The sequence below is a fragment of the Erythrolamprus reginae genome, chromosome 2 (assembly GCF_031021105.1).
Source record: "Erythrolamprus reginae isolate rEryReg1 chromosome 2, rEryReg1.hap1, whole genome shotgun sequence".
Taxonomy (NCBI): Eukaryota; Metazoa; Chordata; class Lepidosauria; order Squamata; family Dipsadidae; genus Erythrolamprus; species Erythrolamprus reginae.
In genome coordinates, this window is record NC_091951.1 from 29,033,825 (window position 1) to 29,060,794 (window position 26,970).

A 26,970-nucleotide genomic window follows, 5' to 3' on the forward strand; every position below is an offset into this window, starting at 1 on the left:
TTATCATTTTTCAATCTTGTATTTAAATTTATCTTAGGTGTGCTGCCTATTTTCATCATCTGGGTTGTCAGTGTTGTTTCTAATACCTCCCCCCTTTTTTTCTTTAATCCTTACTAATTCACTTTTCTAAGTAAATTTTTTATCTAATTAATCATACAATTTCAGCTATATTTTACAGTATTCACTCTTCTTTGTCCAAAATTTTCATTGTCAATCTATTCATTTCTGCACAGTCTAATATTTTCTTCAAAACCTTCTCTTCCCTCTTTGAGCATATACTATCAGGGCAGCTGTCACCACATATACAATCAAGTAAATTTCTTCGTTCTTAAATTTCTCTGGCAATATTTGATATGTGTGTGTGTGCATTGCAAATGACTGTTTGCAAGAAAGATAAATCCTGCCATTCCCACTAACCTGTTGTGATTCAGCCTGAGGCTGCTCAGGGACTAGCTGTGTCTCTGCTGGCTCCATGCCCGGAGGAGGATGACAGCGCAGAGGAGGGGGCTGAACAGTCAGACGGGGAGAGGAAAATCAGGAATGGGATGAAGGAGAACAGCATGAGAACCCCTGGGGGGGGGGGCTCTCCCCAGCCAGTAGCTTGGAGTCATTAGGTGATGACGCACAAGCTGTCATTGACATGAGACAGCGACGTTCAGAGCAACGAAAGGAGCAGTTAAAGAGATATTTTCACCATTGAAGTAGAGACAGATGGGTTTGGGTGTGGTACTCATCAGCAGGGTTTAAAAGGCAAGCAAGCCCTTTAAGCCATGTGGAGTGTTATCAGCTTGGCGTCGCGTTATCCTGTCTTGTTTCTCGGCGTCTCTGTTCCTGGCTTGTGGCCCAGCAGTTTTGGAAGATCCGTGGGAGGTGTAGGTCTGCTATCTACAGCTTTGGCTTGGCAGCAAGGGTTCGGTATTGCTGCATGGACTTTTGGCCTTCGTGAATATATCTGAAGATACAGCATTTTCCTGTTTGTAAGGACATTTTCTGTTACCTGTGTTTTTCTTGGATTTTATAAAACTGCCTTTGCCTTTTACCAGTGTGTCTGGCTTCTCTTTTTGGGTTGGTCTTGGCTTCTGGAGTGACCCAGAGAGAACACTAACCTTTCAGAGCTGAAGAATCTTTCTGCATGAGAAGCAAAGCATCTTTGAAAGAAAAAACAAGGAAGTCCAGTTGCCTCCTGAAAAAGCACCTTTGGGGCATAGAATGCAGAGTATATTCCGAATCGAACTGATTTATTTTAACAACAGAAATAGCAAATACCCTGATATCAACTGGGAGATAAACCCAGCAGCAAGTAGGAGATCAAACAAATTCCTAACCAATTATCTGATAACATTGTCATCCAAAAGGTAGAAGTGGGAACTAGAGGAAAAACTATTCTGAACCTAATTCTTATTAATAGAAAAGAAGCAATAGAAGGAGTCGAAGTTGCTGGAACTTAATTGTACATCCACCTGGAAGGAAGGAAGCAGTGAGGTACCACAAGGTTCTGCCTGTTGTACATACTCCTGGTCAGTTGGAGGATGATGAAGAACTTGAGGACTCTGATACAGATAGTGTTTATGAATTAGTGGTAGGCCCTGGGTTACAGGTAGTAGAACAGGTGGGAGGCCAGCTACAGGATGTTGCTGAGTCCAGAATCTAGTGAGGAAGAAACAGACGTTCGCTGGGTGAATCCTAAATTCAGAAGGGTCCAAAAACATAAGGAACGGGTGTTTGGAAGAAGATATTAAGGGGAGGAATGGATTAAATACTGGAGTGATGTATTTGGTACGTCAGGGGGGCAGTGGGGAAGAAGAGTGGAGTTTCAATATTGTAGTGCTAAAATGAAAGGTGTTTTCGTTCAGCTCCCTGAGTGAGCAAGTTCATTCTGTGTTATTTTACAGTCATTTCTGCTGTTTTTGAATCATACTGAGAGTACATAAATCTTGGTAGACGGAGAAGGCTGGGAGGAATGCATGTGGAACGTAATTAAGAGATATAACGGGAGAAAAGGAATGTGCTAGTATGAACTGCATTTTGAATACGGAAGTGAAGAGAATAAAGATGGAGTTTCTTTCTTTATGAAATACTGCATTTAGTAAGAGTTATTTTTAATAGCTAAAGTTCTACCAGAAACCATAACACTGCCTTAGGCCCACTACTCTTTATTTTATTTTATTTTATTTATTTTATTTATTTTATTTATTTTATTTATTTTATTTATTTATTTATTTATTTTTATTTATTTATTTATTTATTTATTTATTTGTTGGATTTGTATGCCGCCCCTCTCCGTAGACTCGGGGCGGCTAACAAAAATGATAAAAACAGCATGTGACAATCCAATTAATAAAACAACTAAAAACCCTTATTATAAAACCAAACATACACACAAACATACCATGCATAACTTGTAATGGCCTAGGGGGAAGGAATATCTCAACTCCCCCATGCCTGGCAGTATAAATGAGTCTTAAGTAGTTTACGAAAGACAGGGAGGGTGGGGGCAATTCTAATCTCTGGGAGGAGTTGGTTCCAGAAGGCCGGGGCCGCCACAGAGAAGGCTCTTCCCCTGGGGCCCGCTAAACGACATTGTTTAGTAGTCGACGGGACCTGGAGAAGGCCAACTCTGTGGGACCTTATCGGCATAGTTCCCTCTAAGCTGAGCAGTGAGCAATCGCTCACTTAAAAATCATCATCAACTCAGAGTTTTCCAAACCTGCCCAGAAGCCGAGAGGGAAAGAGTGAGAGGGAAGGAGAGAGAGAGGAAGAGAGGAAGAGAGAGAAACAGATAGAAAAAAGAGAGGAAGGAAAAGAGAAAGAAAAAGAATGGGAGTAAGGAAGAGAGAAAGAAAATCAAAATCTAGTTTGAAACTAGCTCAACTATTTAAGTGGCATTTTGATATTGATAGAGTTGCCCTATTATGAGCTCACTGGTATAGACACACAGTACAGTATTTTATTTTGAAATTCTCTGAGGCAAAACAGGGTGGGTTTTTTATTTGTTTGTTTGTTTGTTGTTTATTTATTTATTTATTATTTCTGTGCCGCCCAGTCCCGAAGGGACTGCCGCTCAGACACTATACTTTTCCGCCCACCCCAAAAAAAAATTAGAGGGAACACTGCTTATCGGTCGCTGGGATTCGTGCGGTAGCAGGCGGTTCCGGAGGTAATATTTTCACAAATGACAGATGAGGGAATAAAAGGAGAACTCATCAAATTTGCAGATGACAAACTGACAGAAAAGACCCAACACCCCAAAAGACAAGCTCAGGATCCAAAAAGATATTGACAACAATGGGCCCTATCCAACAAAATGAAATATAATGAAGAGAACAGCAAAGTTTTACATCTGGGCCGAAAAACAAAAACAAAGGTACAAATACAGATTATTTTATTGATTCCGTTTTTATTCAGACGGCATACAAAGCAGTTCCAAGTTTGCACCCTGAGCCAAGAAAGAGGCTCTTTTCTTGTTTTAAACTATCCCTGCCTGCCAGCCAACCGATCTGCACGGGCATATTTTCGATCTCTCAGTAGGCATCTTAAATTGGGATTTCATAGCACCAGGCAGCCACCTTCCTGCTTAACCTAACATTGGAACTCATGGTTTCCATTCAGTGTCTTTGACTCTTATACTGGATTTTTAAATATAATTTATGTCAATAATTTTAAACAGAAGGTTAAAAATACGAATGAATACACCAAACAGAAGAAAAATGAAATTAGAAGTTTAAAAAGAAAAAGACAGAAATAGAGAGGAAGTTATTTCCAATCTCCTTTACAGTCATTATAATTAGAAATACAAAATTACTTCTTACTCGATGGATACAAAAGCACTCTTTTATATTAGTTGGTTTGTTTTTTGTATAATCACAACTGTAGATTGTATGGACTTTTCTTTTAAATTTCACACAAAATCTCTAATAAACTTCCAATTAGTAATGAATGTAAAGAATGTCTTTTCTCGGATTCAGGAAATCAATTACATCATCTTCACCAACAATTACCCCATTGCAGTTACAGTTGAATCTTTGGGGTATATAATACAGGTAACATTCAACGTACTACTATATTGGGGGGGGGGAAAATTTATTTATTTATTTATTCAATTTTTATGCCGCCCTTCTCCTTAGACTCAGGGCGGCTTACAACATGTTAGCAATAGCACTTTTTAACAGAGCCAGCATATTGCCCCCACAATTTGGGTCCTCATTTTACCCACCTCGGAAGGATGGAAGGCTGAGTCAACCTTGAGCCAGTGATGAGATTTGAACCGCTGACCTCCAGATCTGCAGTCAGCTTCAGTGGTCTGCAGTACAGCACTCTACCTGCCGCGCCACCCTGGCTCTATCTAAATTTTGATCCTGGGACAGGGGTCCCGAACCACCAAACTACACAAGTGGTAGGCAAGCATGCACATATGCATGTATCTCCATTTGCTAGGAAGCTCAAAAAGAGTTGTTGTAAACCACCAGCAGCCAGCAGAGATGGTGGCACATTTGGCCAATGAGATTGGGGAAGAACTTGAGCCAGTTCTGGAGCCTGGAGAAGGCTGATGGATGCTCAGCGTCAGACACAGAGATAGAGCTAGGGTCGTCCAGCAAATCCCAGCCAGAGAGGCAGCTGCCTTTTAAGTCAGAGCTGAGTAAGGAGGAAGAAAAGCCGGGGCCTGTTCCAGATGCACAGCAGATAAGAGAGGTGAACAACGTAGGACAAGGAGTCAACGTGGGAAGCAAATCAAATGTGGACATTGAATGGCCCCTCTCTGGCTGGGGAATAAACAGAAGGAAAAGGTAGTGGTGATTGTAGGAGGCAACAGTTCATATTTCTAAACATCATGCTCACTATGTTTTGGGGATGAAGACTCCCTTGCCAGAACTTAATTGCAGCCTTTTTGACTGGGAGCTCATGGCTGCAAAATGAAAAAGGGTCATAAGTCAATGATGTTGTAACTTTGAATGGTTGTAAGTCAAGGACTACCATCATCATGGAATTGTTACTACCTTTGCAATACTATATTCTAACCATGTGCCTTCAGGACTCCTCTCTTTCCGTAATATATCAAATTGGATACAATAAGAATGGTTTGATGCCTTAGGAATATTCTAATTATACATAGTTATGTTTAGTTTCTTAGCATGCTTTCAGAAATCTCTTGTTGAAATCATTTACTGACTCATTGATCTTTTGGAAGCAAGTCTTCTTGTGTCATTTCTTTTGGTTGAATCTCTCATGTCTAAATAAACCTGGCTCTTCGGCTGAAAACAATTCAGCAAGCTGAAAACAAACAATGTACAGTGGTACCTCATCATACGAACTTAATTGGTTCCAGGAGGAGGTTCGTAAGGTGAAAAGTTCGTAAGATGAAACCATGTTTCCCATAGGAATCAATGTAAAAGCAAATAATGCGTGCAAATCCTTCAGGAAAATCCCAAACTTTAGAAGGGAGGCGAACAGAGGGCAGGGACGAGCAGCTAAAGGGGGCGGGTGAAAGAAGCAAGGCTAGGCTAAAGGGTGAGTGGGAAGGAAGAAAGGCAAGGGGGGGGCGCCCCTTTCTTTTCTTTCTTAAAAAGACACCCTTTCAGTTCCTTTGCAAGCACCTTATTCTCGGCAAAATTTTCCTACTCCAAGCAGCCCCTCCCTCCTCCCTTTTCTTTCTTAAAAAGACACCCTTTCAATTCCTTTGCAAGCACCTTGTTCTCGGCAAAATTTTCCTACTCCAAGCAGCCCCTCCCTGCTCCCTTTTCTTTCTTAAAAAGACACCCTTTCAAGTCCTTTGCAAGCACCTTGTTCTCGGCAAAAATTTCCTACTCCAACCAGCCCCTCCCTTTTCTTTCTTCAAAAAAGGGGGGGAAAAGAAACCCCTTCATCCCAGCAGCAGCTGCTTGGGTTCGTAAGGTGAAAATAGTTCGGAAGAAGAGGCAAAAAAATCTTAAACACCGGGTTCGTATCTAGAAAAGTTCATTAGAAGAGGCGTTCATAAGATGAGGTACTACTGTATATCCCTGTGAACTCAAATAAAACTTTTCCCAAAGTTGGGGCACTCATACAGTTACTGTCCTGAGTGAGTCCACTGATGAATGACCAGATTGGAATTCTGCTGCAAACTAACTTACTTACTTATTTATTAGATTTGTATGCCGTCCCTCTCCGTTAACCCACCATCCAGACATTCATATGGTTTCTCTCTTGTGTGGGTCCTCTGGTGTTTCATCAGGTCAGAATTCTGAGTGAAGCCTTTCCCACAATCTGGACACTCATATGGTTTCTCTCCTGTATGGATCCTCTGGTGTCTGACTAGGTCAGAATTCGCACTGAAACTTTTCCCACAAACTGGACATTCATATGGTTTCTCTCCTGTGTGAGTCCTCTGGTGTATGACCAAATTGGAATTCTGCTGGAAACTTTTTCCACAATCCAGACATTCATATGGTTTTTCTCCTGTGTGAGTCCTCTTGTGTTTCACCAAGTCAGAATTCTGAGTGAAATGTTTTCCACAATCCAGACAGTCATATGGTTTCTCTCCTGTGTGAGTCCTCTGGTGTTTCACCAGGTCAGAATTCTGAATGAAACTTTTCCCACAATACAAACACTTATATGGTTTTTCTCCTGTGTGGGTTCTCTGGTGTTTCACCAGGTCAGAATTCCCACTGAAACTTTTCCCACAAACTGGACATTCATATGGTTTCTCTCCTGTGTGAGTCCTCTGGTGTTTCACCAGGTGAGAATTGTGAGTGAAACTTTTCCCACAATACAGACACTCATAGGGTTTGTCTCCTGTATGAATCCTCTGGTGTGTTACCAAATTGAAATTCTTACTGAAACTTTTTCCACACTGTGAACACACATAGGGTTTCTCTCCCATGTGGGTCCTCTGGTGCATCACCAGGTTAGAGTTCTGACTGAAACTTTTCCCACAGTATAGACATTCAAATGGTTTCTCTCCTGTGTGAATTCTCTGGTGTGTTACCAGATAATGATGGCAACTGAAGGCTTTCCCACAATCTGGACACTCATATGGTTTCTCTCCTGTGTGAGTCCTCCGGTGTTTCACCAGATCAGAATTCCAAATGAAAGCTTTCCCACATTCTGGACACTCATATGGTTTTTCTCCTGTGTGAGTCCTCTGGTGTTTTACCAGATCAGAATTCTGAGTGAAGGTTTTCTCACAATAGAGACACTCATAGGGTTTATCTCCTGTATGAATCCTCTGGTGTATTACTAGACTGAAATTCCTACTGAAACTTTTCCCACAGTATAGACATTCATATGGTTTCTCTCCTGTGTGGGTCCTCTGATGTATCACCAGGTTCCCATACTTACTAAACGTTTTGGCACACAGTGGGCACTGGTAGGGTTTTTCTCCAGTATGGGTTCTTTTATGCTCAAGAAGTTGGGAAGGGTAGCGAAAGACTTTGCTACATTCAGGGCATTTGTATGGTTTTTCACCAGTGTCGATTCTCTGATGTATAATCAGCTCTGATGTGCAATCAGTGCTTTCCCCACAATATGCATAGTTGTGGAGTTCTTCCATCATTGATAGACTTAGATTCTTGAGGAGGTTAAAAATATTTGTAATCTCGTCTTGGATGATTCAAGCTGTTTGTTTCCTCACGTTGTCTGGAATGAGTGCTTCCTCCCCACAGACTTTCCACTTTTTCTGAATCGGGCAATGTTCCACCTTTATTTTTTTTTACTTAATGTTTCCTTGAGTTCCACATACAATGCTTGTGTATCAGCTCAAAACTCTTCTCCTATTTTTTTTTCTTGTCTTTTTCTGGTTGGGGAAAGAAAAGTGTTTTGTGGTTATCTGGAGAAAAGACGTTGTTTACCAGATGTACTGGATTCTCTTTCCTTTATGAAGCTGCTTCTGATTCTCGGCTGCCCAGAAGGCTCTTTTGGCTTTTCCTTTGCCTGTAAGATTCACATAAAAGAGATACTTTAGTTACTCTCTATAATATGGTCATACAGGGTGCGTTCCAAAAGTAATGCAATTATTATTATTTTAATAATAATAATAATAATAATAATAATAATAATAATAATAATTTATTAGATTTGTATGCTCCCCCTCTCCGAAGACTCGGGGCAGCTCACAACAATAATAAAAACAATATTATAGTAGAACAAATCTAATATTAAAAAACATATAAAACCCTATCATTATTTAAAAAACCAAACAACACATTTATTGAACAGATTTGCACAAACACTTAAAATACTTCAAAGTACTGTCCTTGGGCCTCTACACATTTTTTCCAGTGACTCTGCCGTGACCGGTACATGCCCTGGAATGCATCTTCGGGGACCTCTCGCAAAGTCTTTGTCACGGCTGATTGGATCTCTTCTATGGACGAAAAATGTGCCTTGGCACAATGCGCTATGAGTCCGTGAGTTCCTGGCCAAACACCAGGTGCCAATGTTACCCCTATAGTCCTGACATTGCCCCAGGAGACTTCTTTTTGTTCCCAGCCCTGAAAGGAACCCATTGTTCATCCATAGAAGAGATCCAATCAGCCGTGACGCAGACCTTGTGAGGGGGGAAAACAGACCCAGGAAACAACAAAACAATCAGTCTAACATCAACACCTAGAAAAATACTGGGGGGAAATAATCAAAAAACAAATTTGTGAACATCTAGAAACAAATAAAGTTATAACTAGTAGTAAGCACATGCTTGTTAAAAACAGATCATGCCAAACCAATCTCATTTCATTCTTTGATAAAGTGACCAAATTAGTAGACCAGCAACTAAGAAGACCACACTCTATATCTTTGTAGGCTAGAAAAATGCAGAGTAGACAGCATCACCACCAGATAAATTTGTAACTGGCTGACAAATCATACTCAAGGAGTAGTCCTTAATGGTACATCCACATGGAGGGGAATAAGCAGTGGGGTACGGCAAGGTTCTGTCTTAGGCCCTGTGCTCTTCAATAACTTCACAAGTGACTTAGCTGAGGGAATAGGGGAACTTATCAAATTTGCAGATGACACTAAACTGGCACGAACAGCCAACATGACAGAAGAAAAGTTCTAGATCCAAAAAGATCTTGACAAACTTGAACAATGGGCCCTGTGCAAGAAAATGAAATGTAATGAAGAGAACAGCAAGTTTTACACCTAGGCAGGAAAAAAAGCAAAGGTAAAAGTATACATTAGGTGAAACCTGGCACCTAAACAGTAAATGTGAGATGGACCTTGGAGTCTTAGTGGACAATCACTTGAACTTGAGTCAGCAGCAATCAAGAAAGCTAATAAAATCCTTGGTTGTATAAACAGAGACACAGAATCAAAATCACGTGAAGTATTAGTACCAATTTATAAAGCCTTGGTAAGACCACACCTGGAATACTGTATTCAATTTTGACATCCCATTACATAAAAGATGTTGAGGCTTGGGGGGAAGTGCAAAGAGCAATTAAGAGGATTAAAGACTTGAAGGCTAAAACAAATGAAAAATGGTTGGAGGATTTGGCCTTGGGTAGTCTAGAGAAAAGAAGGAATATGGATGACATGATAGTACTGTAGTACAGTGTTTCCCAACCTTGGCAACTTGAAGATAGCTGGACTTCAAGTCCCAGAAGTCCCCAGCCAGAATTCTGGGAGTTGAAGTCCAAATATCTTCAAGTTGCCAAGGTTGGGAAACACTGCTGTAGTATTTGACAGACTGCCACAAAGAAGAGAGCAGCAACATATTCTCCAAAGCCCTAGAGGGCAGGACAAGAAACAAGGGATGGAAACTAATCAAGGAGAGAAACAATTGACAACTAAGGAGAACCTTCCTAACAATGAGGACAATTAACTGGTGGAATAACTTTGGCATTAGAACCCCACTGGAAGTTTTAAAGAAGACATTGGACAGTCACTTGCCTGAAATGGTACAGGATCCCCTGGTTGAGAAAAGGGGTGGACTAGAAGACCTCCAAGGTCCCTTCCGGGTCTATTGTGATTCTGAAATGTCAAAGCCTCTGCAAGATTTTAAAGATTTCTATATTTAATTTCTATATTCCCCTATCATATACACCTACTACTGTATTATATTACCCTGTCGCATATCCTGAAAACGTCTGCGATTTTGCAGATTCCCCCTACCCCTCTCCCTATTTCCCCAACCTCCCTCTGTTTATATCTCCTCTCTACCTCTTTCTCTATCCTTTAATTCTTCCCCCTTTCCCTTGTTCCCTATAAAGGCATTTCATTTATCTACTATTACCTACTATGTATATACACTTTATATTTTTTTGTTATGAAATGTAACCCTGATTACAAGATAATTACAGTATTTAACGATACAGACAACTTTTTGTATAGTTTAAGACTTGTTCCACCAACATGTAATCATACGTTTATGTTTTTATATCCCTTTGACCCCATGGACCCTTTCCTTCCCTCTTCCTTTTTAATATTTGAAATTCAATAAACTATTTTAAAGCACCGGTGTGAACCTCCTCCCTTGCAAACAAAACAACACGTTAAAAAAAACCCCACACGGAATCAACCCCAAAGTGAAGGTATAGCTGAAATCTCCCAGTCAACAGAAGGTTGCAGGCAACTTAAAATCTGCAGCTCTGGCGGAATAAAAATGGGCTGGAGGAGTGTTATGGGGGGATATGCAGGAGGCGACATATTTCAGCATAGTTGCTTATCTGCTACTACAATGTGCAGCAAACAGAATAGCCCGACTTGCTCCCGGCCTCTCCTCCGACCTGCCCTCCACTCACCTTCCAGCTGCCGCTTTGACCCAAGTACAACAGCCACCGCAATCCTCCATTAGGAAGCCGGAAGGCGAGGTTTACGGGAGCTTCGCATTTTCCATATTCTCTCTAGCAATCAGTGACTCTATGATCTCTAATCCTTTCAGTTCCGCTATTGGCTCTAGCTGCTGTCTTTGGGGCGATCCAGGCGAGCGTAACCATATAGCGCCATCTAGCCAGCAATAGCTAAATCGTCCGAGCTTTAGTTTCATCAGATTAGCTGGATACTTGCAGGCTCCTAAAAGTTAGTGGAGTTCTTGTTTTGGGGCGCAGCCTCTAAATGATTAGTAAACAATGTCGTTTGGCGGGCCCCAGGGGAAGAGCCTTCTCTGTGGCGGCCCCGGCCCTCTGGAACCAACTCCCCCCCGGAGATTAGAATTGCCCCCACCCTCCCTGTCTTTCGTAAACTACTCAAGACTCATTTATACTGCCAGGCATGGGGGAGTTGAGATATTCCTTCCCCCTAGGCCATTACAAGTTATGCATGGTATGTTTGTGTATATGTTTGGTTTTTATAAATAAGGGTTTTTAGCTGTTTTATTATTGGATTGTCACATGCTGTTTTTATCGTTGTTAGCCGCCCCGAGTCTGCGGAGAGGGGCGGCATACAAATCCAATAAATAATTATTATTATTATTATTATTTTTATCATTATTGTTGTTGTTGTTGTTATTGTTATTATTATTATTAGCAGCCTGCCATCTTTTTTTCTTCAAAGTTTTTTAAAAAAATTTCCTCTACACATCAAATATTTACATCACGATAGACCAACATAATAAAATATCTCCACAAATGCATTACTTTGACTTCAATCTATACTATTCCTTCACTCCTCCATTCGAAATAGAATACCCCACGAGACTAGACTTTCAATCCTGGGTCTAGAAAATTTAGAACTAAGATGCCTTAAACAAGATCTAAGTACAGTGATCCCCCGTTTATTGCGTCCCCAACCATTGCGAACAGGGTACTTCGCTATTTTTCAACCCGGAAGTCAAAATACCATCTACGCATGCGTGCCCATTTTTTCTATGGGCACGCATGCGTAGATGGCAACCGGCTTCCCTGGGTCTTCCCCCTCTTGCTGGCGTCAGCGAGGAGTTTCCCCACCGCCCACGCAAACTCCTCGCTGCCGCCCGCCCTTCACCCGCCCACGCGGTTCATTCTCGCCGCTTTCGAGCTGAGTCCTGAAGCGAATTCGCTCCAGGACTCAGCTCGAAAGCGCGGAGAGCCAGCGTGGACAAGCCGTTCGCTAGCGCTGGCTATCGGCGCTTTTGAGCTGAGTCTGGAAGAGAATTCGCTCCCGGACTCAGCTCGAAAGCGCCGATAGCCAGCGCGGAGGAGCCGTTCGCTAGCGCTGGCTATCGGCGCTTTTGAGCTGAGTCCGGAAGAGAATTCGCTCCCGGACTCAGCTCGAAAGCGCCGATAGCCAGCGCGGAGGAGCCGTTCGCTAGCGCTGGCTATCGGCGCTTTTGAGCTGAGTCCGGAAGAGAATTCGCTCCCGGACTCAGCTCGAAAGCGCCGAGAGCCAGCGCGGAGGAGCCGTTCGCTAGCGCTGGCTATCGGCGCTTTTGAGCTGAGTCCGGAAGAGAATTCGCTCCCGAACTCAGCTCGAAAGCGCCGATAGCCAGCGCGGAGGAGCCGTTCGCTAGCGCTGGCTATCGGCGCTTTTGAGCTGAGTCCGGAAGAGAATTCGCTCCCGGACTCAGCTCGAAAGCGCCGAGAGCCAGCGCGGAGGAGCCGAAGATTGGGGGCGGCGCGGCTATTTTAAAATGTCGCCGCCGGCATGGGGGGCTTGCCAGCACCCCCCGGACCCCCAACCCGGGTTTGGGGGGCTGCTAGGAAGCCCCCCATGCCGGCGGCAAACAGCCGCGCCGCCCCCAATCTTCGGTTCCTCGCTAGCGCTGTGGGAGTAAAAACACCATCTGCACATGCGTAGATGGTGTTTTTACTTCCGCAGCGCTACTTCGCGAAAACCCGCTCGTTGCGGGGGGTCCTGGAACGGAACCCTCGCAACGAGCGGGGGATCACTGTATTGCCCACAAGATCATATGCTGCAACGTCCTGCCTGTCGGCGACTACTTCAGCTTCAACCACAACAACACAAGAGCACACAACAGATTTAAACTTAATATTAACCGCTCCAAACTTGACTGTAAAAAATATGACTTCAGTAACCGAGTTGTCGAAGCGTGGAACTCATTACTGGACTCCATAGTGTCATCCCCAAACCCCCAACACTTTACCCTTAAATTATCTACAGTTGACCTATCCAGATTCCTAAGAGGTCAGTAAGGGGCGAGTACAAGTGCACTAGAGTGCCTTCTGTCCCCTGTCCTATTGCTCTCCTATATCTCCTATACCACTGTTTTTCAACCGGTGTGCCGCGGCACACTAGTGTGCTGCGAGACATGGCCAGGTGTGCCGCAAGGCGGCACCCCAAAATACCCCCGTGCGCACCCTTTTTCACGGCCGCACGTTCCTCATCCCCCTGCCAGCCCGCGGGGGGGCGGGGGCGGGGAGGCGCCGGCAGTAGAAGGGAAGGAAGCCGCGGCCGCCCCTGCCTCGCCACAGTGCCTCAGCCCACACTTGTTTTTGAAAAGAATAAAAGAGAAAAAAACCCCAGCCCTCAACTGGTTTTGGAAATGGTTCCAGTGTGTATAAACACACACACATAAGGGGGGGAGAGAGACAGGGATGGAAAAAGAGGAGAAGTGAGAGGGAAAAGGAATGAGGGAAAAAGGGAGGAAGAGAGAGAAATGACAAACATGAGAGAGAAAAGGGGGAAAGACAGGAGAAGTACCCAGAAATGAGATATAAATTTGAGGAGGGATGATTGATGATTGACTGTATTTATAAGGGGATGTAACATGGGATTGTATATATGAGGGGGTTATTTATGTATGTATGTATGTATGTATGTATGTATGTATGTATGTATGTATGTATGTATGTATTTATGTATTTATTTATTTATTTATTTGATTTGTGTCATTTTGGTTGGCTGTGTGCCCCAGGATTTTGTAAATGTAAAAAATGTGCCGCGGCTCAAAAAAGGTTGAAAATCACTGTCCTATACCTTTCTTCTATTCCTATATCTCTTCTTCTATTCTTTCATTGATATCTTCTATTATTATATCTTCTTTTCTATTCTTTCTTAGATATATTTTACTATGAGTATCTCCTCTATAACCTTCATCATGTATTTTACTATGTGTATATAGATATATACCCACTAAAACCCTTATTGTGTATTGGACAAAATAAATAAATAAAATAAATAAATAAAATTACTTTGACTTCAATCTATACTATTACTATCAGTATTTGTTAGTCTGAACTTTCACTGTCTTTTCACTCACTTCTCCTCTCCCATCTACCTTCTTTTATTTTCTCTCCCCCTTCCTTCTCTCCCCTCTCCACCATCTACCTACTCCTTCTCTTCCTACTTCCTCACTCTTCCCTGAGTGAAGTATCTGTTCTAATAGCTATTTGTTAAGACAGACTGGCAGTTTCTTTCTATGTTCTAATTTGGCCGGATCCATTATTATTATTATTATTATTATTATTATTATTATTATTATTATTATTATTATTCAGTCTTGTATTTAAATTTATCTTAGGTGTATATGTTTTATTTAATGCTACCTCCTAGACTATTTTTGTCATTTGGGTTGTCAGTGTTGTTTCTAATGGCCCCTTTTTTCCTTTAATCCTTATTCATTGGGTGTGAGTCACCCCTTTTATGATGGGACCTAGGGGTTCAGGTGGGCTTATTGTTAACGTACTTGCAGGCAGCAGGCAGGACGGGGTGGAACGCAGTTCCACCAGCGGAAATGAAGATGTGTGCCCAGCTCCAGCTGACCGGCAGCAGTCACTTCCAGGATTACCGGATTCAGCTGGGCTCTCCTTTTCCCCCCTGCTGCTGCTGCATCTGCACTCCTCGTTTTTTCCCTCTTTCCTCCTTCCTGGCCTTGGACAAGCTACCCTCTCTTCTGCCTGGCTCCCCTCCAGCCTCACGCAGCCACCTCCCGAGATCAGGAAGGAGGAAAGAGGAAAAAAGCGAAGAGCGCGCAGCAGCAGCAGCAGGGGAAAAAAGGAGAGCTGAGCCGCGCAACGCCAAAGTGGTCTCAGCTGTGACCTTTTTCCCCTTGCAAAGTCCTCACTCTGCTCGCAGCTGAGATGAAAAGGCTTTGTGCAGCAATAATAACCATGTAAGTCTCCCTCAGCTTTCCAATATTTTTTGAATCCCACCCCATCCTCCTCCTCGGAAAGCGGCAGGGAGACCAGCACGGGCAGGAGTTGCAGGGGGGCCATTTCCTCCCCCCTCTTTTCTCAACAGCTGATCGGCAACCGTTCACCTAGCTATCCAGCCTGAGGTGAGGGGGCAACCCAGGAAGGAGAACAGGGGAAACGGGAAGCAAATTGTCACCCCAGCGAGGAACACTGGTGAGGTTGTAAGTCGAGGACTTAACAGATCACTTGAATGATGATGATTGTTGAAGCCACTCTCACCTGGTCACATGGCCACCAAGCCACTCCCACCAAATCATGTGACCATTAAGACACACCCACAAAATAAGCCACACCCACAGTGTGGCAGTAAAATTTTTGGCAGCCCATTACTGCATACTTGCCTCCCAGTTGCTTTGCAACAGCCCTACCTATGCTACTTGAGGTGGTCACCGAGCTGGTTGTGGAGTTCCCCAGGCTCATGGTCCTGGGGGATTTTATAGGGCAATGATGGCGAACCAATGGTGGCATGCAGAGCCATATCTGCTAGCACGCAAGTCATTGCCCTACCTCATAGAGACATAGAAGACTGACGGCAGAAAAAGACCTCATGGTCCATCTAGTCTGCCCTTATACTATTTTCTGTATTTTATCTTAGGATGGATGGATGTTTATCCCAGGCATGTTTAAATTCAGTTACTGTGGATTTATCTACCACGTCTGCTGGAAGTTTGTTCCAAGGATCTACTACTCTTTCAGTGAAATAATATTTTCTCATGTTGCTTCTGATCTTTCCCCCAACTAACTTCAGATTGTGTCCCCTTGTTCTTGTGTTCACTTTCCTATTAAAAACACTTCCCTCCTGGACCTTATTTAACCCTTTAACATATTTAAATGTTTCGATCATGTCCCCCCTTTTCCTTCTGTCCTCCAGACTATACAGATTGAGTTCATTAAGTCTTTCCTGATACGTTTTATGCTTAAGACCTTCCACCATTCTTACTCTATGGATACAAAAACTCTCATTTCTATTCCCTGGTTTGATTTTTGTATTACAACAACTGTAGATGATATGTTCTTTTCTTTTTGTTTCACACAAATCTCTAACAAACATCCAATTAGTAATGAATGTAGAGAATGTGTTTTCTCTGATTGAGGAAATCAATTTCATCATCTTCACCAACCATTCCTCCATTGCAGTTACAGTTGAATCTTTGGTGTATATAATACTGGTAGTATTCAACTTACTATCATACTGGGGGGCAAACTTTTAACCCTAGGACAGGGGTCCCTTTTTTTTTCTTTTTTTAAAATAAATTTTATTTATTGATTTTTAACAATTTAAAATCACACAACATAAAACAGTGCGTAGTGAAATGTGAATTGTGCCCACCACCCCGACATACACACATTCACCACCACCAAATTGGGGGTATTTCTTTTATAATCCACTTAACCCAAGAGCAATATATCTGTCTACATATTATAGAGTGATTCTAGTTTATTTCTTGTAGCTTGGTCTCGGATTCTGCTCGTCATATATCGTCTTACCTTGTAGGACAGGGGTCCCGAACCACAAAGCTCACAAAGGTTTGTTATAACCCACCAGCAGCAAACATAGCTGGTGGCACATTTGGCCAATGAGGAGATTGGGGATTAACTTCTGCCAGTTCTGGAGCCTGGGGAAGGCTCTGATGGATGTTCAGTGTCAGACACAGAAATAAATCCAGGGCTGTCTGGCAAATCCCAGCCAGAGAAGAAGCTGCTTTTTAAGTCAAAGCTGAGTAAGGAGGAAGAAAAGCTGGGGCCTCTTCCAGATGCAAAGCAGATAAGAGAGGTAAACAAGGTAGGACAAGGAGTCAACGTGGGAAGCAAATCAAATGTGGACACTGAATGGCCCCTCTCTGGCTGGGGAATGAACAGAAGGAAAAGGGAGTGATGATTGTAGGAGACAACAGTTCGTATTTCTAGACATTGTGCTCATTGTGTTTCGTGCGACAAGCTACAAGGATATATTATTTCCAGATGGCCGTCTAAAACCAAGAGAATTACTAAATTTTCCAAACTTTAAAATGGGTTGGTGGACATATACCCAAAACACGATGGATATATGTTTATCCCAGGCATGTTTAAATTCAGTTACTGTGTATTTACCAACCACATCTGCTGGAAGTTTGTTCCAAGGATCTACTACTCTTTCAATAAAATAATATTTTCTCATGTTGCCTTTGATCTTTCCCCCAACTAACTTCAGATTGTGTCAAGGGCAAAAAATATAGGACAGAATATACATCTTGCTGAATGGGAGAAAACCTGGACAACAATTAGTAAAATCACACCATCCGTAGCTTACAAAGAAAATTTTTACAAACTATTTTACAGATGGTATCTCTCCCTTTCCAGAATTGCTAAAATTCACCCAAAAGCTAATGCAATTTGCTGGAAATGTAAAAAAGAAGTAGGTACATTTTATCATATGTCGTTGTCCTGCCCCAAAGTAAAAACTTTATGGAAAACAATATACATAGAAACATAGAAGTCTGACAGCAGAAAAAGACCTCATGGTCCATCTAGTCTGCCCTTATACTATTTTCTGTATTTTATCTTAGGATGGATATATGTTTATCCCAGGCAGGTTTAAATTCAGTTACTGTGGATTTATCTACCAAGTCGGCTGGAAGTTTGTTCCAAGGATCTACTACTCTTTCAGCAAAATAATATACAAATGGTTGTTAGAAATTACACAAACAGAAATTGAATTCTCCCCGAAAGCTTTTCTATTAGGAATATGGGACAAAAAATATCCTAAACCAACACTCCATCTGATGACCCATATAATCACTGCAATGAGAATAACGTATGCTCCAAATTGGAAAAATCAAGATACTCCGCCAGAAAGGCAAATTATAGAAATTTACAGGTATGTGGAGATGGACAAAATGACAAGAGACATTAAGGGCACGAAGGTTGATGAAACATACAAACCATGGGATAAATGGTACGACTGGATGCAGAATAGAATAACCTAAAGAAATGTTAAAAGACTTATAAAAGACTTATCTATGTTTCTATGTTTCTATACAAATTTAGATAACAACAAATTTATACTCACGTTTAATAAGACATTATTTATTTATTTTCCTATTCATCTTTTTAATGACGAATGTAATCAGTTAGAAATACAACATTTGTATACTGAAATAGAAACGGGTAATGATCTGCATGTACATAATGAGATTTCTTTCTTTTTTATTGCATTTGAAAAACTAAAGAAACCTTTAAAAAAAATAGAAGGAAAAGGGAGTGGTGATCGTAGGAGGCAGCAGTTCGTATTTCAACACATTGTGTTCATTGTGTTTCATGCAACAAAGACTGCCTTGCCAGAACTTAATTTGCAGCCTTTTTGACTGGGAGCTAATGGCTGCAGTGGTCCCAAATAGGAAAAAAGGTCATAAGTCAGTGATGTTGTAACTTTGAATGGTTGTAAGTCAAGGACTACCAGTATCATGTAATGGTTACTGCCTTTGAAATACTACTGTGCCTTCAGGACACCTCTCTTTCTGTAATATATCAAATTGGATACAATAAGAATGGTTTGAAGCCTTAGGAATATTCTAAGTACAGTTATATTTAGTTTTTTGCTATGCTTTCAGAAAACACTTGTTGAAATCCCATTTGCTGATTCATTGATTTTTTTTTGCAAGCAAGTCCTCTTGTGATTCAGCATTTCTTTTGATTGAATCTCTCATGTCTAAATAAACTTGGCTCTTCAGTTGAAAATAATCCAGCAAGCTGAAAACAAATGTATATCCCTGTGAACTCGACTCAAACTTTTCCCACAGTCTGGACACTCATAAAGCTACTGTCCTGAGTGAGTCCTCAGGTGTATGACCAGATTAGAATTATGGAAACTTTTCCTACAATCCGGACACTCATATGGATTCTTATCCGTATGAGTCTTTTGGTTTTTCAGAAGGTTAGAATTATTAATGAAACTTTTTCCCACAATCTGGACACTCTAGGTTTTCTCTCCTGTGTGAGTCCTCTGGTGTATTACCAGGTTGGAGCTCTGACTGAAACTTTTACCACAGTATAGACATTCATATGGTTTCTCTCCTGTGTGAGTCCTCTGGTGTTTCACCAGGTCAGAATTCTGAGTGAAATGTTTCCCACAATCTGGACACTCATAGGGTTTCTCTCCTGTGTGAGTCCTCTGGTGTATTACCAGGTTAGAGCTCTGACTGAAACTTTTCTCACAGTATAGACATTCATATGGTTTCTCTCCTGTGTGAGTCCTCTGGTGTTTCACCAGGTCAAAATTCTGAGTGAAATGTTTTCCACAATCTGGACACTCATATGGTTTCTCTCCTGTGTGAGTCCTCTGGTGTTTCGCCAGGTCAGATTTCTGAGTGAAACTTTTTTCACAATACAGACACTCATATGGTTTCTCTCTTGCGTGAGTCTTCTTGTGTTTCACCAGGTCAGAATTCCCATAGAAACGTTTCCCACAATCTGGACATTTATATGGTTTCTCTCCTGTGTGACTCCTCTGATGTTTCACCAGGTCAGAATTTTGAGAGAAACTTTTATCGCAATACAGACACTCATATGGTTTCTCTCCTGTGTGAGTTCTCTGGTGTCTCACTAGGTTAGAATTCCTACTGAAACTTTTCCCACAATCTGGGCATTCATATGGTTTCTCTCCTGTGTGAGTCCTCTGGTGTTTCACCAGGTCAGAATTGTGAGTGAAACTTTTTCCACAATACAGACACTCATATGGTTTATCTCCTGTATGAATCCTCTGGTGTATTATCAGACTGAAATTTGTACTGAAACTTTTCCCACACTCTGGACACACATAAGGTTTCTCTCCCATGTGAGTCCTCTGGTGAATCACCAGCTTATAGTTCTGACTGAAACATTTCCCACAGTATAGACATTCATACGGTTTCTCTCCTGTGTGAATCCTCTGGTGTATCACCAGGTTGCCATACTTACTAAATGTTTTGGCACATTGTGGGCACTGGTAGGGCTTTTCTCCAGTATGGGTTCTTTTATGCTCAATAAGTTGAGAAGAGTAGCGAAAGACTTTGCCACATTCAGGGCATTTGTATGGTTTTTCACCAGTGTCGATTCTCTGATGCATAATCAGCTCTGATTTGCAATCTGTGCTTTTCCCACAATATGCATAGTTCTGGCGTTCTTCCATCATTGAAAGACTTAGATTCTTGAGGAGGTTAAAAATATTTGTGTGTCTTCTGGAATGAGCACTTCCTCCCCATAGACAGCTAGATACAGTGTTCCCTCGATTTTCGTGGGTTTCGAACTTCGCGAATAGCCTATACCACGGTTTTTCAAAAAATATTAATTAAAAAATACTTTGCAGTTTTTTCCCTATACCACGGTTTTTCCCACCCAATGACATCATATGTCATCGCCAAACTAATAATTTTTGCAAATAAATAACAAAAAATAATAACTATTGTTAATAAATAATTATGTTTGTAAATATCAGGATCACTAAGTGTCTTATTCAATGGTGAGTACCAGTAATAATGGTGAGTAAATGGTTGTTAAGGGAATGGGAAATGGTAATTTAGGGGTTTAAAGTCTTAAGGGAAGGCTTGTGATACTGTCCATAGCCAAAAATGGTGTGTTTACTTCCGCATCTCTACTTCGCAGAAATTCGACTTTCGTGGGTGGTCTCGGAATGCATCCCCCACGGAAATCGAGGGAACACTGTATTTCCTCTTTTTCTGAATCGGGAAATGCTCCACCTTTATTTTTTTACATAATGTTTCCTTGAGTTCCACATACAATGCTTGTTTATGAACTCAAAACTCTTCTTCTATTTTTTTCCCTTTGGCTTCTTCTGGCTGGCGAAAGAGAAGTGTTTTGTAGTTATCTGGAGAAAAGATGTTGTTTACCAGATGTACCGGATTCTCTTTCCTTTACAAAGCCGCTTCTGATTCTCGGCTGTCCAGAAGGCTCTTTTTGGCTTTTCTTTTGCCTATAAGATTCACATAAAAGTGATACGTTAATTACTCTTTATAATATGGTTGCAAGATGTGAAAACAAGAAAACAAGCATACATAACAATGAAAAAGCAAACATGCCAAACTTCTCGATTAACCACTGCCATTCATAATGACACATAAAAGACTAAGTTCAAATCTTCACACAATCATGAAATTCTATTGTTGACTTATGCAACTCATAGATTGTCAGCATTGCAAATTGTTATAATCATGTAGATATCTGGAAATACCGTGTTTTCGCCGAGAATAGGACAGGGGTTTACCATATTTTTCGGAGTATAAGTTGCATATTTTTACCCCCCCAAAAGAAGGTGAAAATTTGGGTCCATCTTATACATTGAATATAGCCCCCACCACCTATTGGCCCTCAGCCTTCGGAGGTTTTCCACCTCCGTGTGTCGCATTTTCGGGTGGTTCCAGGCAACAGGGATCCTCACTTAAAGACATAAGGGGTTCATTACATGAAAGTTGGTATGCGGTCTATTGTCCCAGAAGGAAGCCTCTTCTAAAGATGATGCACAAGAAAACTCGGAAATGGTTTGCTGCAGACAACAGACTAATGACATGGATTTTTATTAATAGAGAATAAGTGATAGAAGGCGCTGAAATTGCTGGAACTTTGGGTGAAAGTGACCATGTCATACTGCAATTCAGTTGAATGCAAACACAAACAACAGAATATAATCCAACCTGTGTCTTAAACTTTAGAGGAGCTGATTTTAATGAAGCTGAAGGGAAAAACAAGGAAAAAGGGAAATACTGGAAAATATACTCAACCCAGTCCAACACAATACCACTAAAAAAGAAAAACAAGAAATCCAAGGAGGAACCAGCATGATTGCATAAAGATTTATCTGATAATCTGAAAGATAAAAAGGATAAGTACAATAAATGGAAAGCGGGACACATAACTATGGTCAAATATCAGCAGATAAACCAAATCTGCAAAGATGAATTAAGGAAAGCAAACACGAAGAATGAACAAAGACTTGCAGCAAAAGTTAAAGACAATTTTTTTTTCTTTAGACACACACACACACACACACACATGAAAACCATCAGTTCACTAAAGAATGAAGACAGTAAGGAAATAACAGGCATTAGAGATAAAGACTTGCAGCAAAAGTTAAAGACAGTAATTTTTTTCTTTTGATATATATATATCTCGTCAAGGAAACCATAGGTTCACTAAAGAATGAAGACAGCAAGGAAATAACAGGTAATAGAGATAAAGCATAGCAGCATTCTTTGCATCAGTCTTCCTACAAAATGAAACTATTGCCCAACCTACCAAAATATAACTTACAGTTATCTGTCAAAGACAGATTACAAATTAAAATTTAAGTAAGAAAATGGTAAGAGAACCCCTGTCTGACATTGATGAATATAAATCACCAGGGACCTGATGGATTACGTCCCAGAGCTCTGGCAGATGTTATCTCAAAACCATTGTTATCATATCTTTAAAAAATCTTGAGAGCACTGGGGAACTACCAGAGGATTGGAAAGGAGCTGATGTGCTTCCCATCTTCAAAAAAGGAGATAAAACAGACCCAGGAAACAATAGACCAATCAGTCTAACATCAAAACCTGGAAAGATACTCAAAAACACTATTGTGAACATCTAGAAACAAATACAGTTATAACTAGTAGCCTGCACAGGTTTGTTAAAAACAGATCATGCCAAACCAATCTTATTTGATTTTTTGATAAAGTGACCAAATTAGTAGACCAGCAACTAATTAGACTACACTCTATTTCTTGATAAGCTAGAAAAATGTAGGGAAGGCAGCATCACCACCAGATGAATTTGTAATTGGATGATAAAGGGTACTCAAGGAGTAGTCCTTATTGGTACATCCACATGGAGGGAAATAAGCAGTGGGGTACGACAAGGTTCTGCCTTAGGCCCAGTGCTATTCAATAACTTCACAAGTGACTTTGCTGAGGGAATAGGAGAACTTATTAAATTTGCAGGTGGCACTAAACTGGCAGGGACAGCCAACACCCCAGAAGACAAGCTTAAGATCCAAAAAGCTTTTGACAGACAATGGGCCCTAAGCAACAAAATGAAATTTAATGAAGAGAACAGCAAAGTTTTACATCCGGGCAGAAAAAACCCAAAGATACAAGTACACATTAGGAGAAACCTGGCTCTAAAACAGTAACTGTGAGAGGAACCTTAGAATCTTAGTGGACAATCACTTGAAATTCAGTTAGCAGTCAACAGTCAGTATCACATGAAGTATTAATACCAATTTATAAAGCCTTGGTAAGACCCCACCTGGAATACAGTATAGTTTTGATCAACACATTACATAAAATATGTTGAGACTCGGGGGAGGGGGGTAGCGCAAAGAGCAATTAAGGTGATTAAAGGCTTGGAGGCTAAAACAAATGAGAAATGGTTGGAGGATTTAGGTATGGCTAGTCTACAGGAAAAAAGGACTAGGAGTAACATGACAGCAGTATGCCAGTATTTGAGGGACTGCTATACAGAAGATGGGGTCAAGTTATTTTCCAAGTACTAGAGGGCAGGACAAGAAACAAGGGATGGAAACTAATCAAGGAGAGAAACACCTTACAACTATGGAGAATCTTCCTAACAATGAGGATAATTAACCAGTGGAACAGCTTTGCCATAGGAACCTCACTGGAGGTTTTTAAGAAGAGACTGGACAGTCACTTGGCTGAAACGGTACAGGATCTCTTGCTTGAGCAGGGATCGACTGGAAGAACTCCAAGGTATCTTCCAGGTCTACTCTGATTCTGAAAAGGTAAAGCCTCTGCAAGATTTAAAGCACCGGTGTGAACCTCCTCCCTTGAAAATAAAACAAGACGTTTAAAAAAAACACACACGGACTCAACCCTAAAGTGACCGTATAGTTGAAATCTCCCAATCAACAGAAGATTGCAGGCAACTTAAAACCTGCAGCTCTGGCGGAATAAAAGTGGGCTGGAGGAGTGTTGTGGGGGGGGATATGCAGGAGGCGACATATTTCAGCATAGTTGCTTATCTGCTACTACAACGTGGAGCAAACCGAACAGCCCGACTTGCTCCCGGCCTCTCTTCCGACCTGCCCTCCACTCACCTTCCAGCTGTCGCTTTGATCCAAGAAAAACTACAACTGCCGCTGCAATCCTCCATTAGGAAGCCGGAAGACGAGGTTTACGGGGCTTCGCATTTCCATATTCTCTCTAGTAATCCACGACTCTATGGTCTCCATTCCTTTCAGTTCACAGGTGCTTGCTGCTGTCTTTGAGGCTATCCAGTCGAGCTTATTGCCTAACCATAGAGCGCCATCTAACCAGCAATAGCTAGATCGTCCGAACTTTAACCAGATTCGCTGGTTACTTGCAGACTCCTAAAAGTTCCTGAAGGTTTTGTTTTGAGGCGCAACCCCCAAATGATTAACAGCCTGTCATCTTTTTAAAAAAAAGTTTTTTCCCCTCCACACATCAAATACTGTATTTACATCATCATAGACAAAACATAATAAAATATCTCCACAAATACATTGCTTTGGCTTCAGTTCTATACTGTTACATTAAGTATCTGCCAGTCTGAACTTTCCCTGTCTTTTCACTCACTTCTCTCCCATCTACTTTTTCATTTTCTCTCCCCCTTCCTTCTCTCCCCTCTCCACCATCTATCTCCTCCTCTTCCTACTTCCACACCCTTTCCTGAGTGAAGTATCTGTATTCTAATAGCCATTTGTTAAGACAGAATGGCAGTTTCTTTCTATATTCTTCTAATTTGGCGGGACCTATTATTATGATTATTTTTCAATCTTGCATTTAAATTTATCTTAGGGATACATATCCTCTATCTAATGCTACCTCCTAGCATATTTTCGTCATCTGGGTTTTCAGTGTTGTTTCTAATACCCCTCTTTTTTCCTTTAATCCTTACTCATTCCCTTTTCTAAGTAATTTTTTAATCTAAACAATCATAAAATTTCACCCATATTTTACACTATTCAGAATCTTCTTTGTCCTAAATTTTCATTGTCAATCTATTCATTTCTGCACAGTTTAATATTTTATTCAAAACCTTCTCCTTCCTTCCCATATTTGAGCATATTTATTTATTTATTTATTGGACTTGTATGCCACCCCTCTCTGGAGACTCATATGCTATCTGGGCGGCTGTCACTACATGTACAATCAGACAAATTTCTTCTTTCTTAAATTTCTCTGGCAATAGGTAGACAGACAGACAGACAGACAGACAGACATAGATATATTATATAGGTATATAAAATGATGCAAACGACTGTTTTGGAGGAAGATAAATCCTGCCATTCCCCACTAACCTGTCAGAGCTGAAGAATCTTTCTGAATGAGAAGCGAAGCATCTTCAAAAAATAAGGAAGTCCAGTTACCTCCTGAAAAAGCACCTTTGGGACATAGAATCCAGAGTATATTTCGAATTGAACTGATTTAACAACAGAAATAGCAAAAGGATAAAAACATTTGGAGAGAGATAGAATTTGCAGCAGCAGCAGCAGAAGTCATGTTTCACCCTTGTTGCTTCCTCTGCTTCCAGGCTGTGGAGGAAAGCAACAGCTTCAACTTGCCCTCCATACACCTCCCAGGAGCAACTTCCACCCTTCAAGCAGAGTGGCCAACTCTATCATCATCCCATGGATTAGCGGAAAGAGGAAGTTCCTCTGTCCTTCTCCTCCTCTCCTCTACATCCTTTCTAGCAATCCACTACTCTATTGTTTCAATTCCTCCCAGCTCAAGCCTCTACCCACCCCCATCTCCCCAGTGGACTGGCAATGCTGCTATTGTATTCTATTCACTGCTTTCTAGGCACAAGTACTGCTTCTCTGTGGAATAAGCCTTGCTACAAAGCTACAAAGTCTACCAAGCAGTAGTGCTAACTAGTCTGTTGTATGTCAGTGAGACTTAGACTGTATATAGGTGCTAGGCAATTGAACCACTTCCACATGACCTGCCTCCGTAGAATTCTGAGGATCTGGTGGCAGGATAAGGTGCCTGGCACCAATTCCCACCTTGCTAATGAAAGTCCAGATACTGTCCAAAGATAGTTCACGTGAAGAGATCTTCACTCCTCTACCAGAAACAGAATACCCTATGAAACTGGACTTACAATCCTGGGTCTTGAAAACTTATAACTATGACACCTTAAACATGATCTAATTATTGCCCACAAGATCATATGCTGCAATGTCCTGCCTGTCAAAGACTACTTCAGCTTCAACCACAACAACACAAGAGCACACAACAGATTAAAGCTTAATATTAAATGCTTCAAACTTGACTGTAAAAAATACAACTTTAGTAATCGGGTTGTCGAAGCGTGGAACTCATTACCGGACTCTGTAGTATCATCCCCTAACCCCCAACATTTTACCCTTAGACTATCCACTGTTGACCTCTCCAGATTCCTAAGAGGTCAGTAAGGTGCGTACACAAGCGCGCTAGAGTGCCTTCCATCCCCTGTCCTATAGTCTCTCCTATATCTCATATAACTTCTCTACTATATCCTCTATAACGTTCATTGTGTATTATTGTGTATTGGACAAAATAAATAAATAAAAATTTAAAAAATAAGATACGCTGGACAGGCCATGTTGCTAGGATGCCAGACTACCGCATCTCTAAACAGCTCCTCTATGGTGAGCTGTCTATAGGAAAGCGATCACATGTGGGACAAAGAAGTGATACAAAGACATGTTGAAAGCCTCCTTCATGTCCCCTGATATCAACACCACCTCCTGGGAAACCCTGGCACAACATCGATCAACAAGGCGCATGCTGATGCACCAAGGCTTCCAGACATCTGAAGCCAGAAGAACATTCATAGCAGAAGAGAAGCGAGCATTCTGCAAAGGCAGAGCTGCAAATTCTGCGACAATGGTGCCTGTATAGGCCTTACCAACCACCTGCGGGCACATCACATACAGCTCACAACCCATAGA

The 26,970-nt window shown here is 41.4% G+C and overlaps 1 protein-coding gene and 1 pseudogene across 3 annotated transcripts in view; both read right to left on the minus strand.

The window, feature by feature from the left end:
• Nucleotides 1-3,365: 3,365 nt before the first annotated feature.
• The window catches only part of LOC139163047 (zinc finger protein 271-like), a 35,750-nt gene continuing 12,145 nt past the window's right edge, over nucleotides 3,366-26,970 (minus strand). The window contains exons 3-4 of one of the 3 annotated variants that reach the window (XM_070743976.1): nucleotides 6,112-7,905; nucleotides 3,366-4,903 (exon numbers count right to left, since the gene is read on the minus strand). In XM_070743976.1, coding sequence (XP_070600077.1) covers nucleotides 6,119-7,528 — 1,410 coding nt within the window. In that variant the 5' untranslated portion in view covers nucleotides 7,529-7,905 and the 3' untranslated portion in view covers nucleotides 3,366-4,903; nucleotides 6,112-6,118. Of the gene's footprint in view, nucleotides 7,906-10,715; nucleotides 10,921-26,970 lie in introns of those variants that run through there. The other 2 variants (XM_070743977.1, XM_070743975.1) reach the window with 2 other exon arrangements.
• Nucleotides 18,095-26,970, minus strand: part of LOC139159278 (zinc finger protein 850-like) — a 39,389-nt pseudogene continuing 30,513 nt past the window's right edge.